This window comes from Ochotona princeps, chromosome 29, assembly GCF_030435755.1.
Source record: "Ochotona princeps isolate mOchPri1 chromosome 29, mOchPri1.hap1, whole genome shotgun sequence".
NCBI classification, from domain to species: Eukaryota; Metazoa; Chordata; class Mammalia; order Lagomorpha; family Ochotonidae; genus Ochotona; species Ochotona princeps.
Window position 1 is genome coordinate 698,710 of NC_080860.1, and position 17,779 is coordinate 716,488.

A 17,779-nucleotide genomic window follows, 5' to 3' on the forward strand; every position below is an offset into this window, starting at 1 on the left:
CTGGCATACCCAGTTCAGGTCTGAGCAAGGCCAGCTGGAACACACAAGTCAACACCTGGGTTCACAGTGTGGTCCATGCCATGGTGGAGGGAATAACACCTGACGCCTGTGCTCTTCCTCTCCAAACTCAGAATTCAGGCAGCTGTAAGAAAATAGACAAACAAAACATCCTGGGCCCAGCATGATGGCTCAATGGCTAAATCCTCACCTTGCACACGCCAGGATCCCATATGGGCGCGGGTTCAGGTCCCAGCAAGCTCCACTTCCCATCCAGCTCCCTCTTGTGGCCTGAGAAAGCAGCAGAGGATAGTTCAAACCATGGGCCCCTGCACCCACGTGGGAGACCCGTAGGAAGTTCCTGGCTCCTGGTTTCAGATTGGCGCAGCTCCAGCCATTGCAGCCACTCGGGGAGTGAACCAGCAGCTGGAAGATCTTTCTCTGTCTCCTCTCTCTGTAAATCTGCCTCTCGGGTAAAATAAGTCTTTATAAAAAGAAAACAAGATTTACTTATTGAAAAAAAGACATGAAGAGCTGAGCCCAACCCATCCATGGGTTCTGTCAGTAATGGGACCAACAGGCAGCCACAGTCCTCTTGGCTGCCTACCAACTGGATGCAGCTGCTCCTGTGGGTGGGCTCCAACGCCCCGGCCATGCGAGGCTGATGACTCCCCTCCCTCCAGGAATGGACACTGCATGTCTAATGGCCATTGGAAAGGCACGAGGTTGAGCTACTGACATGGCTGTGTGGGGGCTTTCCACCTGTGCTTCTTGGTTGCTGCTTCTAAAATCACAGGCTGTGTGGGATGCATTCGTCACCGTCTAGACAATGCTTCGATGTGCGTTGTTAAAAACAAATAGTATCAGGCCCGGAGCGATGGCATAATGGTTGGGGTCCTTGCCTTGAATGCGCCAGGATCCCATATGGGCGCCAGTTCTGGTCCCAGCAGCTCCACTTCTCATCCAGCTCCCTGCTTGTGGCCTGGGAAGGCAGTCAGGGACGGCCCAGTGCCTTGGGCTCCTGCACCTGCATGGAGACTCCGAGGGAGGTTCCTGGCTCCTGGCTTTGCGCCGGCGCAGCACCGGCCGCTGCGGCCACTTGGGGAGTGAACATTGGATGGAGGATCTTCCTCCGTCTCTCCTCCTCTCTGTACGTATCTTTAGAAAAAAGCAACAATATCACTTTGTGGCCCACCACAGTTGGGAATGACTCATCAACACATGGAGGCCAGAGTTAGACCCCAGCCAAAGCAAAAGCCTCTCGGATTTGAACAATTTCATCCTGTTCTCCAAAGTAAATTCACAGTGAGAAAAACACCACACCTAGCAGTGGGAGCTGCAGCACCTGCAACAGGTAAAAAGGAAAGTTCCCCGGAGCAGACAAGGCCACCAGGCAGTGCTGGCCTCGCGGGGAGACAAAAGGACACTCACATCGTGTAACACGTGCAGCGCCATAAAATGACAACCTCAGCTGCCGAAATAACAGCAGCCTAGGTTGAAATGATAGCAAACCGACCCTGAAAATGTAAGTTTGGTAAATGACAGTCGATTTACAGAGCGTCCCAAAGCTTCAAGGAGAGGCGACACTAATCGACTGGACAAAAGGCTGACTCCCACACTGCACAGAAGAAGGGACCGTCCATGGACTGCTTGTTTCTGGAATGTTTCATGTACTATTTTCAGGCTGTGTGATGATAACAAACTTCAGAAAGTGAAACCTCAAAGACATGCTTGTAATGAGAGAACTGTGAGATTTCTTTCCTTAAATATTAAACAGAATAAAGTAGGTCATTGGTAAGTGGCAGAAACTGTAAAATGGGCACATGTCAGGGCACTGACAGAGGGGCCTGGAAGTGCTGCAGGTCACAGCCTGGACGGCCCAGCAGAGAGAAGTAACAGGACACAGAGAACACGGAGTTACAAATACATCACGTCATGAGGTTGGAGATCTCAGTTCCCCATCACAAGCCGAATTTGAAAATGTTTCTAATAATAAGCCTTTCAGAAGTAGAACCTGCTAGCACAAAGTGGTATAAAGGCTAAAAAAACAGGACGGATGAAGACTAGGCAAGCATGACTAACAGCAGGAGCCTGGCTGGGGCACACTGCCCGTCCCATACTCAAGCTGTTGGAATAGGAGGGAAAAAATATTGCATCCAGTCAGCACAGGGGACCTTAGTCCCCCTGTACAATGCTTGGGAGGAGACCCTGGGGTCACCCCAGCCCCTTCCATGCTCATGCCCACTCGTGCTTGGGGTCCTGATGGGGGCACAGGTGAGAGGGGGATGGAGGGATGGGTGTGCCCGAGCCTGGGCACAGGAGGAGGACTGGGCTTGCCATGGACAGAGCAGCGCCCAGCACTGGTCAGAGGTGCTCTGCTGAGAGTCTGGGAGCAGAGGCCACCAGTTCTGCTGCACCCTCCTGGTCCCAGCCATGGAGGACGTTGTCACCCTGCCCAGCAAAGCCCATTTCACATCCACCCCGGGAGACTGAGAAAGTGGCACCAACAGACAGAATGTGCTCTTTATGTACCTTGGGAAAACGCAGACATGAGCAGCTGTGCACCCTCACGGTCTCCGATACACACACTGAGCAGTCACGCCAACGCAGCCGCTGCTCCTGTCTGAAAAGGTCTCTGAGCAATGAGGCTGTGAGGAGCACTCACCATGAAGTTGCTGGAGAGTGGCCTCATCCTGGCAAAATATCCAAGGCCAGGGATTGCCCGCTCCCTCTCCCTGCAGAGGAACGTCCCAACCTGTGCCAGAAGCAATGCAAGAACAGCCAGCCACTCTAAGAGTGAAGACGTGAGTATCTATCCGTCTGCTTAGATGCACATAGGTGAAATATTTATATAGGTAATGTATTTGTTGATAAATATATGAATTGATAAATAGAAAAATCTAATTGTAAAATACAAGGTTTCTATAAAATACCAATTGAATGTGTTCCATATATTATAATTGTGAAAAAAAATGTGAAGTTCTTTAAAAAGTTCATGGAAAAGGTACATGCCAAAGGCCTCCACTTGGGTGGCAGGGACCCAAGGACCTGGCCCAGGCACATCCGTGGGAAGCTGGGTCCGAGGTAGAGATGCCAGAGCAATTCTGGGCATCTCAGGACGGAATAGCACCCCAAGGAGCAGATGGGACTGCCTGGCCGCAGTGCCTCCCCGTAGCACAGCCGTGAAGCCAGACCTGGGAATGCTGTCTGCGGCCCCCCCCCGGCAGGGCCTCCCTGGAGGAGGGTGGCTGGCGCACCAGGAAGGCGCTGTGCAGCCTTCGGTTGAGAGGGATCTCTGCTCCTTCCGTCCTCCCAGCCTGCCAGCTGGCCCTGCTACTGCGACAAACGGGACAGGGCGCCCACGTGTGGGCAGCGGAGCCGGAGGGGTCCCCGCATCGGTGCACGCTCACGTTCCCCGCTGGGTTTTCCTAGAACACTCAGTTCACCTCCCATTCCTCTAGCAACAGATTTTACAGTGCACACTTTATTTAAGGACATCAAGGTTTTATTTCATAAAAACCACAATGTATTTTCACTACTTAGTGCCATTCATCACCATTTCTGTGCTACAAACTACTTCAAATGCATGATTTGTTCCAATTTCTTATTTTTGGAGAAATAATGTGTCGATGATAAAGATGAGGAGAGGCCTATAAATGAAGTGCACTATTTTCACTCATGGGAAATGAAGGGTTTAGACAGGTTTTGTTTGTTGCTTCTCTTGATATATTAACTATATAGAGTGTCTAAGCTGAGTTAGGAAATAAAGAATTCTATCCAAAACAGAAGACCGTCCCATCCTTGATAGAAACAAAATCCTAGCGTCAAGCTTAAGAAAACAGCGTCCGTGTGCCTCCGTGCTCCCTGACACCAAGGGAGCTGACCCTGGCCACAGGGGGCCTGCGGGGAGGCAGGTGACACACCACGGGAGGCGCACTCGGGGAGAACCAAGCCGCTCCTTGTGGCGGGGCGGCTGGAGGTGGCAGGTGCAGTCCAGTGGCTGACGGTGAGTCACAGTGTGAGGCCGTCATTGACGGAGGTGGAGACACTCCACACAGCCACGGCGAAACTGGCCGTGGAACAAGGCAGGAGAGCACAGTGCTCTCACAGTCACAGTGTTACAGGAAGATTTTCCAGTATCCGACAGGCCTGGCCACACGCTTGCCAAGCCTGTGTCCACACCACAGGATGCCACATGCTTACCAAGCCTGTGTCCACACCACAGGGTGGCCTTACAGCCACACGCTTAATAAGCCTGTGTCCACACCACAGGGTGGCCTTATAGCCACACGCTTGCCAAGCCTGTGTCCACACCACAGGGTGGCCTTATAGCCACACGCTTGCCAAGCCTGTGTCCACACCACAGGATGCCACATGCTTACCAAGCCTGTGTCCACACCACAGGGTGCCACACGCTTACTAAGCCTGTGTCCACACCACAGGATGTCACACGCTTACCAAGCCTGTGTCCAACCACAGGGTGCCACACGCTTACCAAGCCTGTGTCCACACCACAGGGTGCCACACGCTTACCAAGCCTGTGTCCACACCACAGGGTGCCACACGCTTACCAAGCCTGTGTCCACACCACAGGGTGCCACACGCTTACCAAGCCTGTGTCCACACCACAGGGTGCCACACGCTTACCAAGCCTGTGTCCACACCACAGGGTAGCCTTGCGGCCCACTGCCAAGCCTCCAGAGCATTTTGATTCACATCTATGATCCCAAACCTATGGTCCCACAGGATGGCCCACTTGCAGAGTTCAAACAATTGCTCCATTTCTTGCAGGACTGAGCCCAAGTCTGTGAACAAGCATCCACACAGGAGCCCCAGTTGTGGCCAGCTCCACAGCTGGGACCTCCAAGATGTGCCATGTGGCAAGTAGGCAGCTGGCACAGGGATCTGGAAGCAAGGGAGGGGGGCATCAGTGTTGATACCTGGGGGGGTCCTACCTGGGACTGAGAACTCCCCAGGGGAGCAGCACGGGGAGGGGACGTGGTAAGGGGACCCTGGCTCCAAAGGATTACAACTCACAAAGCACAGCTCTTTGGCTCCAGCAGGCTCTTAGAAGGCAGGAGCAGGGTGCGACAGCTGGAGCTCCAGCCCTCAGCATGGACAGAGGCCCTGGGCTGACCACACCTGGAGCACATGGGCCTGAGGCATGTCCAGGAAGCATGCGCTAGTCAGGGCTGGCTTCAGGAGGTTCCTTGGGTAAACTCAGCAGGCGAAAACATTGTCCACACTCCGTCCAGCAGCTGGAGTGTATGGGACCTCAGCCACTAGGCAGGACCCCACCTCCTATGTCCCAAGTCCTCATCGAGGTACGGGGGCCACGGTTCCCTCCCCATGGCCCTGCTGGGCCTGGTGCTGTGCATGGCATGTTGGAGGGAGACCACAGCACCATCACCAGCGGCCTGTGCTGGGAGCCCACGCTGAGGCTGGTTGGCACACAGGCCAACCAAGGCAAGGAGGCCCCACCAGCTTGGGCAGCAGGCTGCTGTGGCTGACCACAGGGCTCCGTCACAGTCACTGTGGGGCCGTCACCCCCAGGTCCTGGTGGTGAGGGTGAGGGCACGACACTTGCTCTATTCTGTCTAGGGATTGACGTGTGTTCCGGGCAGTAGGCTGGCCTGGTCAGCAGTTTTCCCCCTCATACGGCGGACAGGTCCACACGGTGGGCAGACTGGCTGCTCTTGTCCCAAGGGCTCAGCTTGGTGGAGCCCATTCCTGGCCGGGTCCCGTTCATCTGCAAACCAAAGAGAAGTGAGGACTGTGGACTGCTCCTGGGGAGCCCCCAAGCCCTCTGTGATGACTGCCGCCCCCCCAGCCATGGTGCAGCTGGGAGGCCCCTGTCTCTGGCACGAGGGGCCCCAGACACGTGCAGGATCCAGAGAATTCTCCACACTGACCCTGTCCCTGGGCCTCACAGGAGACCCTCCGCCACAGCCGGTGTCTGCTGCTTGGTCCTTCTGTCGCCCCAACTTGGCACAGAAGAGCTGACCCCAGGAGCGGGAAGGGCAGAGGCTGTGGTGACTCACTCAGGACCCAGGATGCCGTGGGCCAAGGTGAGCCCAAGCAGCTGTGGCACACAGACTGGTGTCAGCCGGGGTGTAACGGCCCTAACCTTGGGCAGCTGCTGAGTACAGCACAAAGGCAGAGTAGGGGGCCTGCAGTACCACGTGGCTCAGTGAAGATGGGGGGCAGCTAACACAGTGCAGGTCAAGGATGCTGGACATTCAGAACAGGGTCAGTCCACCCACCCTGCCCTGGGGTCGGGGAGCGACTACAGGCGCAGTGCCCGCCATGATGGAGGGGCTGCAGGCACGGTGTCCATCGCCACACTCACACTGTCAGAACTGAAGGGCTTCGTGGTAACGTTGCGACTGGAGCTGCCAGTCAAGGACCAGACCTTGATTTTGTGCTTGAAGGCAGCTCTCACCTTGGAAGAGAAGCAGGGGTCGTTAGGGGCCATCTCAGAGGCTGGAACTGCAACAGTCCCAGGGCTCTGCCCTCTGTCACTGGATGCAGAGCTTCAAGGCACAGAACGGGGGCAATATTATGGAATCCCAGACTCTGAAGGGCTGGCAGCGCGGGTGCGGGCTCATCCCTAGTCCCGAGTCTGACTCCCAGACTGCAGGGTGAGCAGGCACAGCCGCTCCAGCCCTCCACACCTCTCAGAAGGGAAACAGGGCTGGGGGTGCCAGGCAGCAGAGCAGACCTACCTCTGAGTTGAGCAGGCAATGGAAGAGGAAGATGAAAAACCCCTGGGGCGAAGGAACAGAACAGAGCTGGAGTTACTGGCGTGTTGTTGGTGTCCGTGCCCACAGCCTGTGACCGGAGCCACTGCAATGTGGTCCCGCAAGGCAGCTGGGCACACCAGGGCCAGGCCTACAGCAGCACCTGGATTGGGACATTTGGGTGCAGACATGGGGGTCCTAGGAAGGCCCCACTTGGAGGGAGGGAAGCAGGCAGTGGGGACAAGAAGTTAGCCTGTCACCATCAGCCAGGGTGACAATGGCCAAGTGTCCAGGGGTTGCTGGGATGTGCCAGCACCAGGAGACAACGTGGTATGGTTCTCTCACTAGCCCTACTCCTGGGAGGAGGAGAGTGGAGAGGACACAGAGAGGCCAGACAGGGCGAGCAGCGTGGACAGGCTCCCAGGGAGCAGCACACAGGAGCCATGGGCCCTGGTCCCATCTAGACAGGTAGCAAGGCCAGCGGGGTGAGGGCTGAGGTCTTAGGAGATGGCCATGACTCCCTCCCTAGGGACTGTCAGAGGGCCGCATGCGAGTCCCTGCTTCCCAGTGCAATAGACCTCGGCTGCAAATCAGTGCATCCCCTGAGATCCTGGGCAGAGGCATGAGGCAGCCACAGGTGCAGATCCTACAGCTTGTATCTGCTGGAGCCCCTGAAGCCCCCAAGACCTCCATCCTGGGGGGCCCAGCAAGCACAGAGCCCGCCTCCTGCTGCCCTGCTGACCAAGGGCCGACACAGTCCTAGAAGAGCTTACCTGCAGTGAGTTGAGGATAGCAAACATGTACTGGAAGACCACAGTCCGCTCGTTAATGGCAAGCACCCCGAAGACCCACGAGGTGCCCAGGATGGGCAGCAGCACGGCCACAGCTTTGGCTGTCAGCCTGGAAGAGGAGCACTGATCAGCCAGGCAGCGGCAGGTGGGCAGGGGCTGTGAGGTCTGTGCCAAGATGCCAGGTGTCTGAGAAGACACCCCCGCCTCTGCTGGGAACAGGACATGGTTCTTTCCAGTCACCCACTCCAGTTGCATTAACATCACGGCTCTTAGGGACACATTTCTGCCTCTGCTTGGGGCTGGGGGGCCACAGCAGCTCAGGAAGGTGTGTGGCGCACAAGCACTGAGACCACCCACCCCAGCGTGCTGGGGACCCAGGCCCAGGGTTACATCTGAGCTGTTGGCAGAAACAGGAAGAGGAGCCGGGCAGAAGGAGGCAGTAACAGGGCAGGGGACCCACAGTACCCCAAAACTAACCTGACAGGAGAAGTGAGTGACAAGGCTTGGGGCACGAAAGCTTCCAGACAGGGAAGGCTGGTGGGCAGCAGCCAGTGGGCCCCCATGGCTTGGCCTTGCCTGGCGGGCAGCCACCAATGAGCCCCCATAGCTTGGCCTTGGCTGGCGGGCAGCAGCCAGTGGGCCCCCATGGCTTGGCCTTGGCTGGCGGGCTGTGGGTCCCCATGGCTCAGCCTTGCCTGGCGGGCAGCCACCAATGGGCCCCCATGGCTTGGTCTTGGCTGGCAGGCTGTGGGTCCCCATGGCTTGGCCTTGCCTGGCGGGCAGCAGCCAGTGGGCCTCCATGGCTTGGCCTTGGCTGGCGGGCAGCCACCAATGGGCCCCCATAGCTTGGCCTTGGCTGGCAGGCTGTGGGTCCCCACGGCTCAGCCTTGCCTGGAGGGCAGCCACCAATGGGCCCTCGTGGCTCAGCCTGCATCTTTGCATGCTACACGCCTTGAGGTGAGCTTCCTTGGTGGGAGTTGCCCTGCACCTAGCTCGCAGCGCCAATCTGACCTGCAACCCTGACGGATGGACCACGTCAGTCTACCACGCGATGTGTGCCAGCCGATTCCTGGGCGTGCCCCCCTCTCCCAGGCACAAGCAGGAAGCATCATATTGTGTGCTGAGCCCATTTCCCAGAGGAGGCAGAGCCCCCAGGGGCGGGAGAGGCGGGAGCCATAGGAGGCAGGCTGGCTGTGGTCTCCTGGGCGGACCACCCAGTCCAGCCCTCAGCAATGCTGGCTGGAAGTGCCACGGGACAGCAGAACCCGCCAGCCCACTAGCCTGGGGATGCTTGGAAATGGATGTCCAGGGGCCTGAGGTCTGCAGAGCCCTGGGCAGAGCTGGCCAGAGCAGAGAAGCTCTCGAGTTTCAGCTGCCCAGAGGAGCCGTGCCAGGTTGGCATCTCTCACTCACTCCCCAGATCACAAGCTGTTCAGAGGCCTGCCTCCTGGTGAGCCCAGGGGCCCTACAGCTGCACTGGGAGAAAGGGCCTCTAGGGGCAGGACACTCCAAGGGGAGACCCTCCAGAGCCTGTCCAGGGGACACCATCTCCTGGCTGTCACCTGCAGCCCTGGAGGGCACCATGGGCAGTGCCCCACACAGATTCAGCCCTGCTCTCAGCAGGTGCATGTCCTCTTGGCCCTCACGACACTGCCGAGTGCCAGCCTGTTCATCCCTTGGTGACCTGGGCTCCAATGAGAGGAGAGGGTGAAGGAGCAGTAGACCTGGGGCTGGCAATGCGCAGGCGTGGGGGCAGGGAGAGGCATGACCCACAGGTGCAGGGGACAGGAGTGAGGGCTCAGTGGGGTGGGGAGCACCACTGACCCCAACAGTCCTGTTATGTCCAAGGACGCAGCTGCCAAGGACTCCAGGGACTGACAGAGCTGGGAGGGCTGGCACGCTTGTCAAGTGAATCTATGGTGTTTGGAGATCATTGCAGGATAATTATCTCATTGATTTGCTGCTGGCATGTTTACCGTTCTTGCTTTCCGGATTAGAGAAGATAAACTGGAACTGAAGTAACCCAGAGAGCCCCGAGCGCTGTGAGTCACAAATCCACGGGGCACACTGCCCCATGCCCCATCAGCTCAGGGCCAGGGAGACTGGGAGGCTGTGGCCTTCTGCCGGGCTGGGGGGAGGCAGGGGGACAAGGCCCAGCCCGTGGTAGCATCTTGCGTCAGGTGCAGGACCCAGAAAAGTGGGGGGGAAGAAGCTCTGCCCATGGACAAGAACCTCTGCTGTCCCCAGCCTCCCACCAGGCGCTCAGAGATGACCTCACTAGGAGCCAACGTGGGGTGACGGTGGAGACGACACGGTGGTCTGCTGTGGCTACTGTGAGGCCAGGCACCCCTGGGCCGCGGGCCCCACAGTGACCTGTGCCTCGGGTCCCTGCTGCCCACACCACTGTGTGCTGGGACTTCTGTCACTTGCTCTCAGCAGGGCTCTCATGCAGGTGGGGCAGAGAAGCCGTGGAGGAGCCGGTTGTGGGGAAGGTTCCTCCCAAGCACCTGTCCCTCCTGGTGGACTAGTTGGAGCACCTCAGGGAGCTCCGAGGGAGCTGCTCACTCTAGAGGGGACAGACCACCTGTTGTGTGGGGTCCCTGAGGCTGGACAGGCCTTGTCCCGGGACACGCAGACCTAAGGGAGTTAAGTGGGGAGGAGCCATGGTCCTGAGGATGTTGAGCAAGTCAGGGCTTGGTCATAGCCACGGGAGGCACATGCCTCCCTGCAGCTTGCATGTGGCCCTGCGTGGCCGGCCCCGCTGACAGCTCCTGGCCACAGGAGGCATGTGTCCCATGCGGCCAACACCACTAATGGCTCCCACAATGTACCTGAAGGAACTGGGGTCTCCATGTAGCTTGTAGTTGTCAGAACTGATCTGCGAGATGACCCTTGTGACTGCGACAAGGATGCCAACGTTGACCTGGGGAGAAGCAGAGGCTGTGAGTGGGCTGGCCCGTTCAGTGACACCACTGACGCTCCTGGTTTGTCCCCGGAGAAGACGGCGGGGACACTGGTTCTCCTGAGTGGGAATCTCAGATGAAGTGGAAGGACACACATCTCGCCTCCTCCTCCTCCTGCCCCCTCTGCGGGACCCTGGCCCAGCCCTCAGGGACCGGCTCCACGTGGTAACAGAAGGATACCCGCACCCCAGTGAAAGCTGTTAGCAGTTCAAGGGCCCCGCCCACCGGCCCCGCCCACCGGCCCCGCCCAGTGCGGTCTCAATTCCTGCCCATGGGACCCCAGAAACCACAGCAGTGGGGACTGCCAAAGCCCGCCTTGCTGAGGGCAGCCCTCGGGACCCATGGGGTCCTCCTGGTGGGGACTCCTGGTAGAGACCCCAGAGCCCTGTGGCCCCTCCAGGGTCCTGCGCAGGAGTGGGCCAGATGGCCTCTCTGGTCCAGAGTCCACTGCTGATCCAGCCCGCACCTGGCCAGGGCCCTCCTGTCACTTACGGCTCACTGTCAGTTCCAGGCAAGAGGCCGGACACAGGCAAGCACGGATGCTCAGCCTATAGGCCTGCTGGTGCCCAGCGACCCCTGGCTGGCCCTACCAACTGTGATCTGCCTGTGAGGCCTTCACCAGGACAGCATTCCCTGGGGTCGTCTAGGACGCCCCCGTCACCTAGATGCCGGCTGACACATCTCATCTCCACAGCTCCTGCCAGCCAGGTGGCAGGGTCAGCAGCCCTCTCACTGGGCCAGGTCTGGCTCTGCCAGTCCCTCAGACCTTTACAGAAGGGACACTTGGGCACTGGCCCCTGTCCCAGGTAGCCTGTCGTTGCAAGAGCAGGAAGCAAATAACCAGGGAGTTTGTTCAGAGCCCCTGGGTGTACCCAGGCCTGGCACTGTCACAGGAGCAGGAGAGACTGGGCTGGGGGATGGCCTGGGGATGGCCAAGGATCGTCCTGTCCCCGACATGGCCCGGGAATGGCTGCGGATGGCCAGGGATGGCCAGGGATGGCCCAGGGATGGTCCTGCCCCTAACATGGCCTGGAGATGGCCCGGGAATGGCTGGGGATGGCCCTGCCCTGATGCAGCCCGGGCCAGTCTCGCTGAGGCCCTCTGAATACCCAGAGAAGCAGGGTGCCCAGCATGCTCACAACAGGCCCTCCTCCCCTGGCCAGGGAGTCCCTGGGTGGGGAACATACCACGATGACCAGCAGGGCAGGAGCCACAAAGGACCAGATGGCACCACTCCCCAGGGACAGCCAGCAGCTGTGGAGAGAGGCAGAGCTGTTACCTGCCCCTGACCAGCCTCACGGCGTGCCCTCTACCCCAGGGCACAGCCCTAACCAAGCCCAATAGGCACTCTTCCCTGACACTCTCCCTGTTCCGTTGGGAAGGATGCCCCAGGGGGGCTGCACCCTCAAGTCTGGCCTGAGTCCCAAGCAGCTGAAAAACAGGTGACTGGCCTTGGCTTGGGACCCTGAGCCCCAGGCAGGAGCCGGCGCCCTCAAAGTCCACACTCCTGGAGCTGGCCGTGCTGGCGGAGCCCAAATCTCTTCGGGACATGCTGTCCTGATCACTGGCTGGACGTGGTCTACCCTGGCACTGGAGTGACCCCTTGGCCTCTGCACTCCCTGCGCAGGGCCAGGAGCAGCTGTCAAACCCGGGCCCCTGGAGATGGGGTGGCCAGGTGCAGAAGTGGGCAGAGGGCTTCCGGCTGCCCATCCTGGATCCCGGCTAGGCGGCCTGGCTATGGACACACAGGCAGGAGAGCGGCTTCCGACACGGCTGAGACACACAACGCATGCAGCCTCCGGCCCGTGGGCTCCAGGGAGCATCCAGCACAAAGCACGCCCAGGGGCTCAGGGTACTCTCCCTTAGTGCAGCCCCGACCTCTGCAAGCAGCCGGCAGGGGGAGGCATGGATGACGGCTGTGTCTCTCTACTCTCCACAGCACCTCTGCCCAGACAGCTGTGCCACCGTGCTGCCAAGCTGCGCGTTTGTCCAGGAGACCTTGGCCTCCCCTCTGCTCAGACACTCCTTCTGCCCACACCCCACTTGTGGGCATCCCAGCCTGGCTGGAGCTCACACCAGCTTCCCCAGCAACAGAAGTGCTGCTCCTGGCCCCATCAGCTGCAGGGTCAGGCCTCAGACATTACAAGTTTCCATCTGCTGCCCAAGCAGTGGGCACTCAAGGCCCACCTGCAAGGGACGCATCCGACATGCACATGTTCACTCACCTACTGGGTACCGTACACCTGCTGGCCACCCCAGCAAGGGCAAAAGTCACTCCACAGGACAACCTCACAGGTGAAAAACCCCCTGCCAGCTGCCTTGCCTTCTGGGGAGGGCCTGGGGCACAACTGGTGACAGTTCTCATGGCACTCTGCTAAGTGCCAGGCCAGGGTTAGAGCGGCCAGCCCATGCGGAGCCAGGCAGGGTTAGAGCGGCCAGCCCATGCGGAGCCCGGGGTTAGAGCGGCCAGCCCATGCGGAGCCCGGGGTGCCCAGGATGCAGGCACCTTCACTCACTTGCCACTTGTTCCGTAACTGTCCCTGGCAGACGGCACAGAGATGACACAGATGAGAAGAGGGGCTCCTGGGGACAGACAGCCTCGGTTACTTCCTCGCACCCCTTAACTCACCTCATACCAGACGGAGGGAGAACTACAGGTTCATGCTGTCAGGCCTCCCGGGGCTGAGGGGGCAGCTCTGCGCTGCAGGCTGACCGAGACAAGCCAGAGCGAAGGTGAGAACTTCCCTGTCTCTTGAAGTGCCAGCCAGCACTCCCCGGCATCTGAGCCCAGGGATGGTGGCGCCCAGCTGCTGTTCCCAGGCAGGAGCCTCCAGGAGGATCTGCCCACAGCATGGCCTGCCTCCAGCTAAGGGCCCAGCCCGCTCTGCCTGCCCTACCTGGGCTGGCGGCCAGCACCAGCCCACCAGGGGACACAGCCCTGGTGAGATTAAGTGGGGCGAGCTGACAGGAAGATGAATGGAGGCCGCCCAGCCCTCGCAGGGACTTTAGGACGCGTGCATCACGTCAGAAACCACACAGGTCCTGTGGTTTTGCCCAAGCCGCCTCAGTTGTCAAAAGAACTTTGTCATTTCAATCTTCAAAATACTGGCAGCTCATTCATTCTCTCCCCCAGTGCTGTGCAAATCAAGTAAGACAGCCTCTGGGCTGGAGTGGAACGGATTATGCCACACACACATGCCGTTACAAGTGCTGAGACACACGGCTGGCCACTGAAACACGTGCGCAGACAGCTGAACAGCTGGACACACACACACACACGCCCTGCCACAGGCAACCTGGCCGACCAGGTTTCTCTCTGGTGACCACACTTTCCACCCCTCCTGCCTGCCGTGTGTGTGACTGTCCTAAGGAGATTCGTCACGTGCCCATGACTGACCGTGTGTCATCTTGGAGTCCTTTAAATGGACTCAGATCAGAGGTGACGTGTCCTTTATGAGTGGCAGGCAGGGCGGGAGGGGCACGGCTCGCTGGATGCAGCTCCCTGCACAGGTGGACGGCCGGGTCAGGCAGGACAGAGGTGCAGCAGCCTGGGCGCCTCAGGGTGCCCATGGCAAGCACAGGGGCTCCCTGTACCCCCAGCCTCCAGTCTCCCCAAGGAGGTCTGGAGAAACACATTTATCTCTGCTTTGTCCGCCAGTGAATTGCAGCTGCCAACCCAGAGCCCCAGAGGCACGCATTTAGCACACTCCTTTCATGAGCAGGACTGTGCAAACCAAATCCAGGTGGAGCGTGCCTGGGGAACTCCTCCCCGGGGAGCATGTCAGCCCACACGGAACAGCGAGTGCTCAGCTAGACTGTGTGACGTCAGCAGGCATCGCCTCCCCACTGAAGACGCTGGAGAGCAATGCACGCAGCCTGGTTCAGGCCCCGAGTCAGCCTCACCAGGAAGACCAAAGCACTCCTAACTGTCTCAGAAAAGCTGAACAAAACACCCTTTAGGAAGCAAACGAATGCATAGTGTCTCATCCAGAGAACAAGCAGACAGAAATGAAACAAACAAACAAAAAAACCACAGAAATTCTGGAGTTGAAAGTACAATGACCAGAATGAAAAATGCAGGAGGCGGGTTCCACCACTGACCTGAACTGCCATGAGAACTCCTGAACAGTCTGGAGAGCAGGAGGGAAGGAAACAGGGTCACCGTGTCAGGGAGATGTGGGGCGCCAGGCAGCCCGCCAACGTCTCGGGAAGAGAGGAGAAAGTGGGAGATCGTGGTGGGAAGCCCCCCACGCCCCGGTGGGAAGTTCCACAGGTTCCAGCTAGCATGAACACGGAGACATGCAGACATGTCAGGATAAGGACCAAGCAAGCAACACCTCTCGCAGTCCAAGGCTCGTGAAAGAGACTGAGCCAAGCAGAAGGCAGTGAGGGAGGACAGCCAAGGAACCGGAGGGATGATGGCACTCAAAGGCGCTGCTACTGTGGTGCCGCATGCTAAGCCTCCACCTGCGGCACCGGCACCTCTGCATGGACACCGGCTCGGGTCCCTGCTGCTGCACTTCCCATCTGACTCCCTGCTTGTGGCCCGTGTGCCCGGGCCCTGCACCCACGCGGGAGACCCGGAAGGAATTCCAGGAGCTTGGCTTCAGACCAGCTAGCTCTGGCTGTCACAGGCATTGGGGAATGAATCAACAGATTCAAGATCTGTCTCTCCTCCTCTCTCAGTAACTCTTTCAAATAAGACAAATCTGTTTAAAATGTCAATTCAATAGGAAGACAGAAGTATAAATGTTTGTGAGCCCAACACAAAGGTCCCAAAGACATGACCAAAAAAAAAAAAAATCAGCCAAACCAAGCGAGAAGAGCAGTTCAGCTGGTGCTGACCGCGACGCCCGCCTGTCCGGGACAGAACAGCTGGCCAGGCAGCCGGTGCTGACCGCGACGCCCGCCTGTCCGGGTAGCCGGGGGACGGGAAGCCTGAACACTATGGCGTGTCAGCGCGGCTCCAATGGCACCTGCAGTGCAGTGCACACAGCCACGGCACAACGTGAGACCTTCTGGAGGCGCAAGTGAGGTGTTCTCCAGAAAGATCACTTCCTTACGCAGAAACAAACATGAGGACATTGAAAAGGATGGAAATCCCACACCACATGTTATCTGCACACTTCAGAATGACATTAGAAACCAGTACTGAAAAAAGTGAGAAACACAAATACATGGTAACTGGATCAGAGGAGAAGTTATAAAACACGTGGGGACAGATGGAAATGAAAACACGAACAGGAAACGCAGCTGATACGGCGCAGGGGAAACGCACACTCACCAGGGCCACAGACCTGAGCTCCACAACGCACCCCTTCCCCTCGGCCCAGGAGAAGACAGGCACGAGGGAAGAGAGGGAATCACAAAAAACCTTGAGGCAGAAGCTGATGAAACGGACTTACGAAAACAGGGAAAATCGATAAAATGGGTTTCTTGAAAAGATCACCAAATTGACCAGCCAAGCCTGGAACATTGGAACTGTTCCCCAGAGAGCAAACAGGCCAGTGAAGCCCCCCTCTAGGAGGCACTGAGCTCAGCGGAGACAAAGCCAGCTGGACTTCCCGCCCCTCTCCTCCCCAGACCGCCTACCCCAGCCGATCCCGTAGTAGTACAGGTGTTTGCTGTCCTCCGACCCGAAGGCCTTGACCACCAGGCTGTAGAGGTGGAGCCCCTCCACCAGCATCCAGGCGAACACACTCAGGAAGAAGTAATGGAGCAGCACGGCCAGCACCTGGCAGGGCACCTGGAGGCAGGGCAGACACAGGTGAGGCTCCCACCACGGGCACAGGGGGCGGCCTGCCTGTGGGGTGTCCACTGGCCTGCAGCCTGCCTGTGGGGTGTCCACTGGCCTGCAGCCTGCCTGTCAGGGTGTCCACTGGCCGCAGCCTCCCTGTGGGGTGTCCCCAGCCCACAGCCTCCCTGTCAGGGTGTCCACTGGCCTGCAGCCTCCCTGTGGGGTGTCCACTGGCCTGCAGCCTCCCTGTTGGGGTGTCCACTGGCCTGCGGCCTCCCTGTGGGGTGTCCACTGGCCTGCAGCCTGCCTGTCAGGGTGTCCCCAGCCCACAGCCTCCCTGTCAGGGTGTCCCCCAGCCTGTGGCCTCCTGGTCTTGCTGGGGAGTCAGACTCTCAGGGTCCCCGGGAGTCTTGGTCACTCTGTGGTCCCTGAGTCACAGGAGGAACCCCCAGGGCCTACCTGCACCCCCAGAAAGTCCAGGGAATGGGGGCTGAGAACAGCTGCATCCCTCTGTGTGCCAATCCAGAGTCGGCCCAGGGGACTGACACCACGCCCCTGCTCATCTGACTCTCGGGACACAGCCTTGGCCATGGCCATACTGTTGGTCCTGCACCTGCTAGGACTGGCTGCCCCCTTCCTCCCAGACTGGGGAGACCGTGATGGTCATGTGTGGCAGAGCTTAATCCATCCCGGGGAGTTTGGACAGGGCTGTGGGAGGGAGCTGTCATCCCCCGCCAGGGCTGCAGCATCTCACTCCTCAGCATGGGCAGTGCCAGCGTCACACCTAACAGTCCTCCATGTCCTGCCAGAGCTTCTGTCCTGCGGGTGGAGATGCCCGCCGGACGGCTCCCACTGGAGCAAGGGCTGCAGCTGCAGGACACAGTGGGTGCCCTCTGCTGGGCAGTTCCTGCCTGGCAGAGGTGCTGGGTCTGAGCTGAGTGTGTGTTCAGCGTGCACACAGGGCTGGGGTACAATGGCAGCAGTCCTGGTGTGCCCTGCCACAGCTGTCACCCTGGCCATGTCCCCAGAGCCCTGGGACTCCATCCCCTGGCCAGGAGGGCGCAGGCTCTCGACACACGCATGCAGAAATACATGTATGTGTGACATGTACACACAGTCACTCCCACGTGTGAGCCAGCCAGCAGCACCCTCGTAGCTCTGCTGGCTTGGGACAGACACCCCTCTCATCCCGGGCGGATGGGGTCTGAGTTCTGAGCTGAAGACCTCACCAGAAGAGGGGGCTGCAGGGTGACATCAGAGGGGCGGGTGCCCACTCACCGTGCCCGGCTCGAGGCAGAAGCTGATCAGCAGCAGGATCTGGGCCAGCAGCACCGCGAGGGACAGGTTGGCATGGATGTGGTAGCGCTGGTTCCGCATGGTGCTGACAGAGCTGGGCAAAGAGGGGGGCGGCTGCTGCTGGCTCGGCCTCGGCCTACTGAGCTCCTGTCCCTGCTACGGCCTCTGTTCCTCCAGACGCCACCACCAGCTCCCAGCACCCTCTGCCTCAGCCTGGCCACCACCAGCTACCACCGCTCCAGGAGCGGCTACCAC

The 17,779-nt window shown here is 59.1% G+C and overlaps 1 protein-coding gene across 1 annotated transcript in view; it reads right to left on the reverse strand.

The window, feature by feature from the left end:
* Nucleotides 1-5,090: 5,090 nt before the first annotated feature.
* Nucleotides 5,091-17,779, reverse strand: part of ADGRD1 (adhesion G protein-coupled receptor D1) — a 49,655-nt gene continuing 36,966 nt past the window's right edge. Inside the window, exons 18-26 of the mRNA XM_058657001.1 lie at nucleotides 17,507-17,618; nucleotides 16,084-16,237; nucleotides 13,008-13,074; nucleotides 11,679-11,745; nucleotides 10,360-10,451; nucleotides 7,511-7,637; nucleotides 6,723-6,764; nucleotides 6,347-6,439; nucleotides 5,091-5,746 (exon numbers count right to left, since the gene is read on the reverse strand). Of these exons, the coding sequence (XP_058512984.1) occupies nucleotides 5,651-5,746; nucleotides 6,347-6,439; nucleotides 6,723-6,764; nucleotides 7,511-7,637; nucleotides 10,360-10,451; nucleotides 11,679-11,745; nucleotides 13,008-13,074; nucleotides 16,084-16,237; nucleotides 17,507-17,618 (850 nt within the window). The 3' untranslated portion in view covers nucleotides 5,091-5,650. The remainder of the gene's footprint in view (nucleotides 5,747-6,346; nucleotides 6,440-6,722; nucleotides 6,765-7,510; nucleotides 7,638-10,359; nucleotides 10,452-11,678; nucleotides 11,746-13,007; nucleotides 13,075-16,083; nucleotides 16,238-17,506; nucleotides 17,619-17,779) is intronic.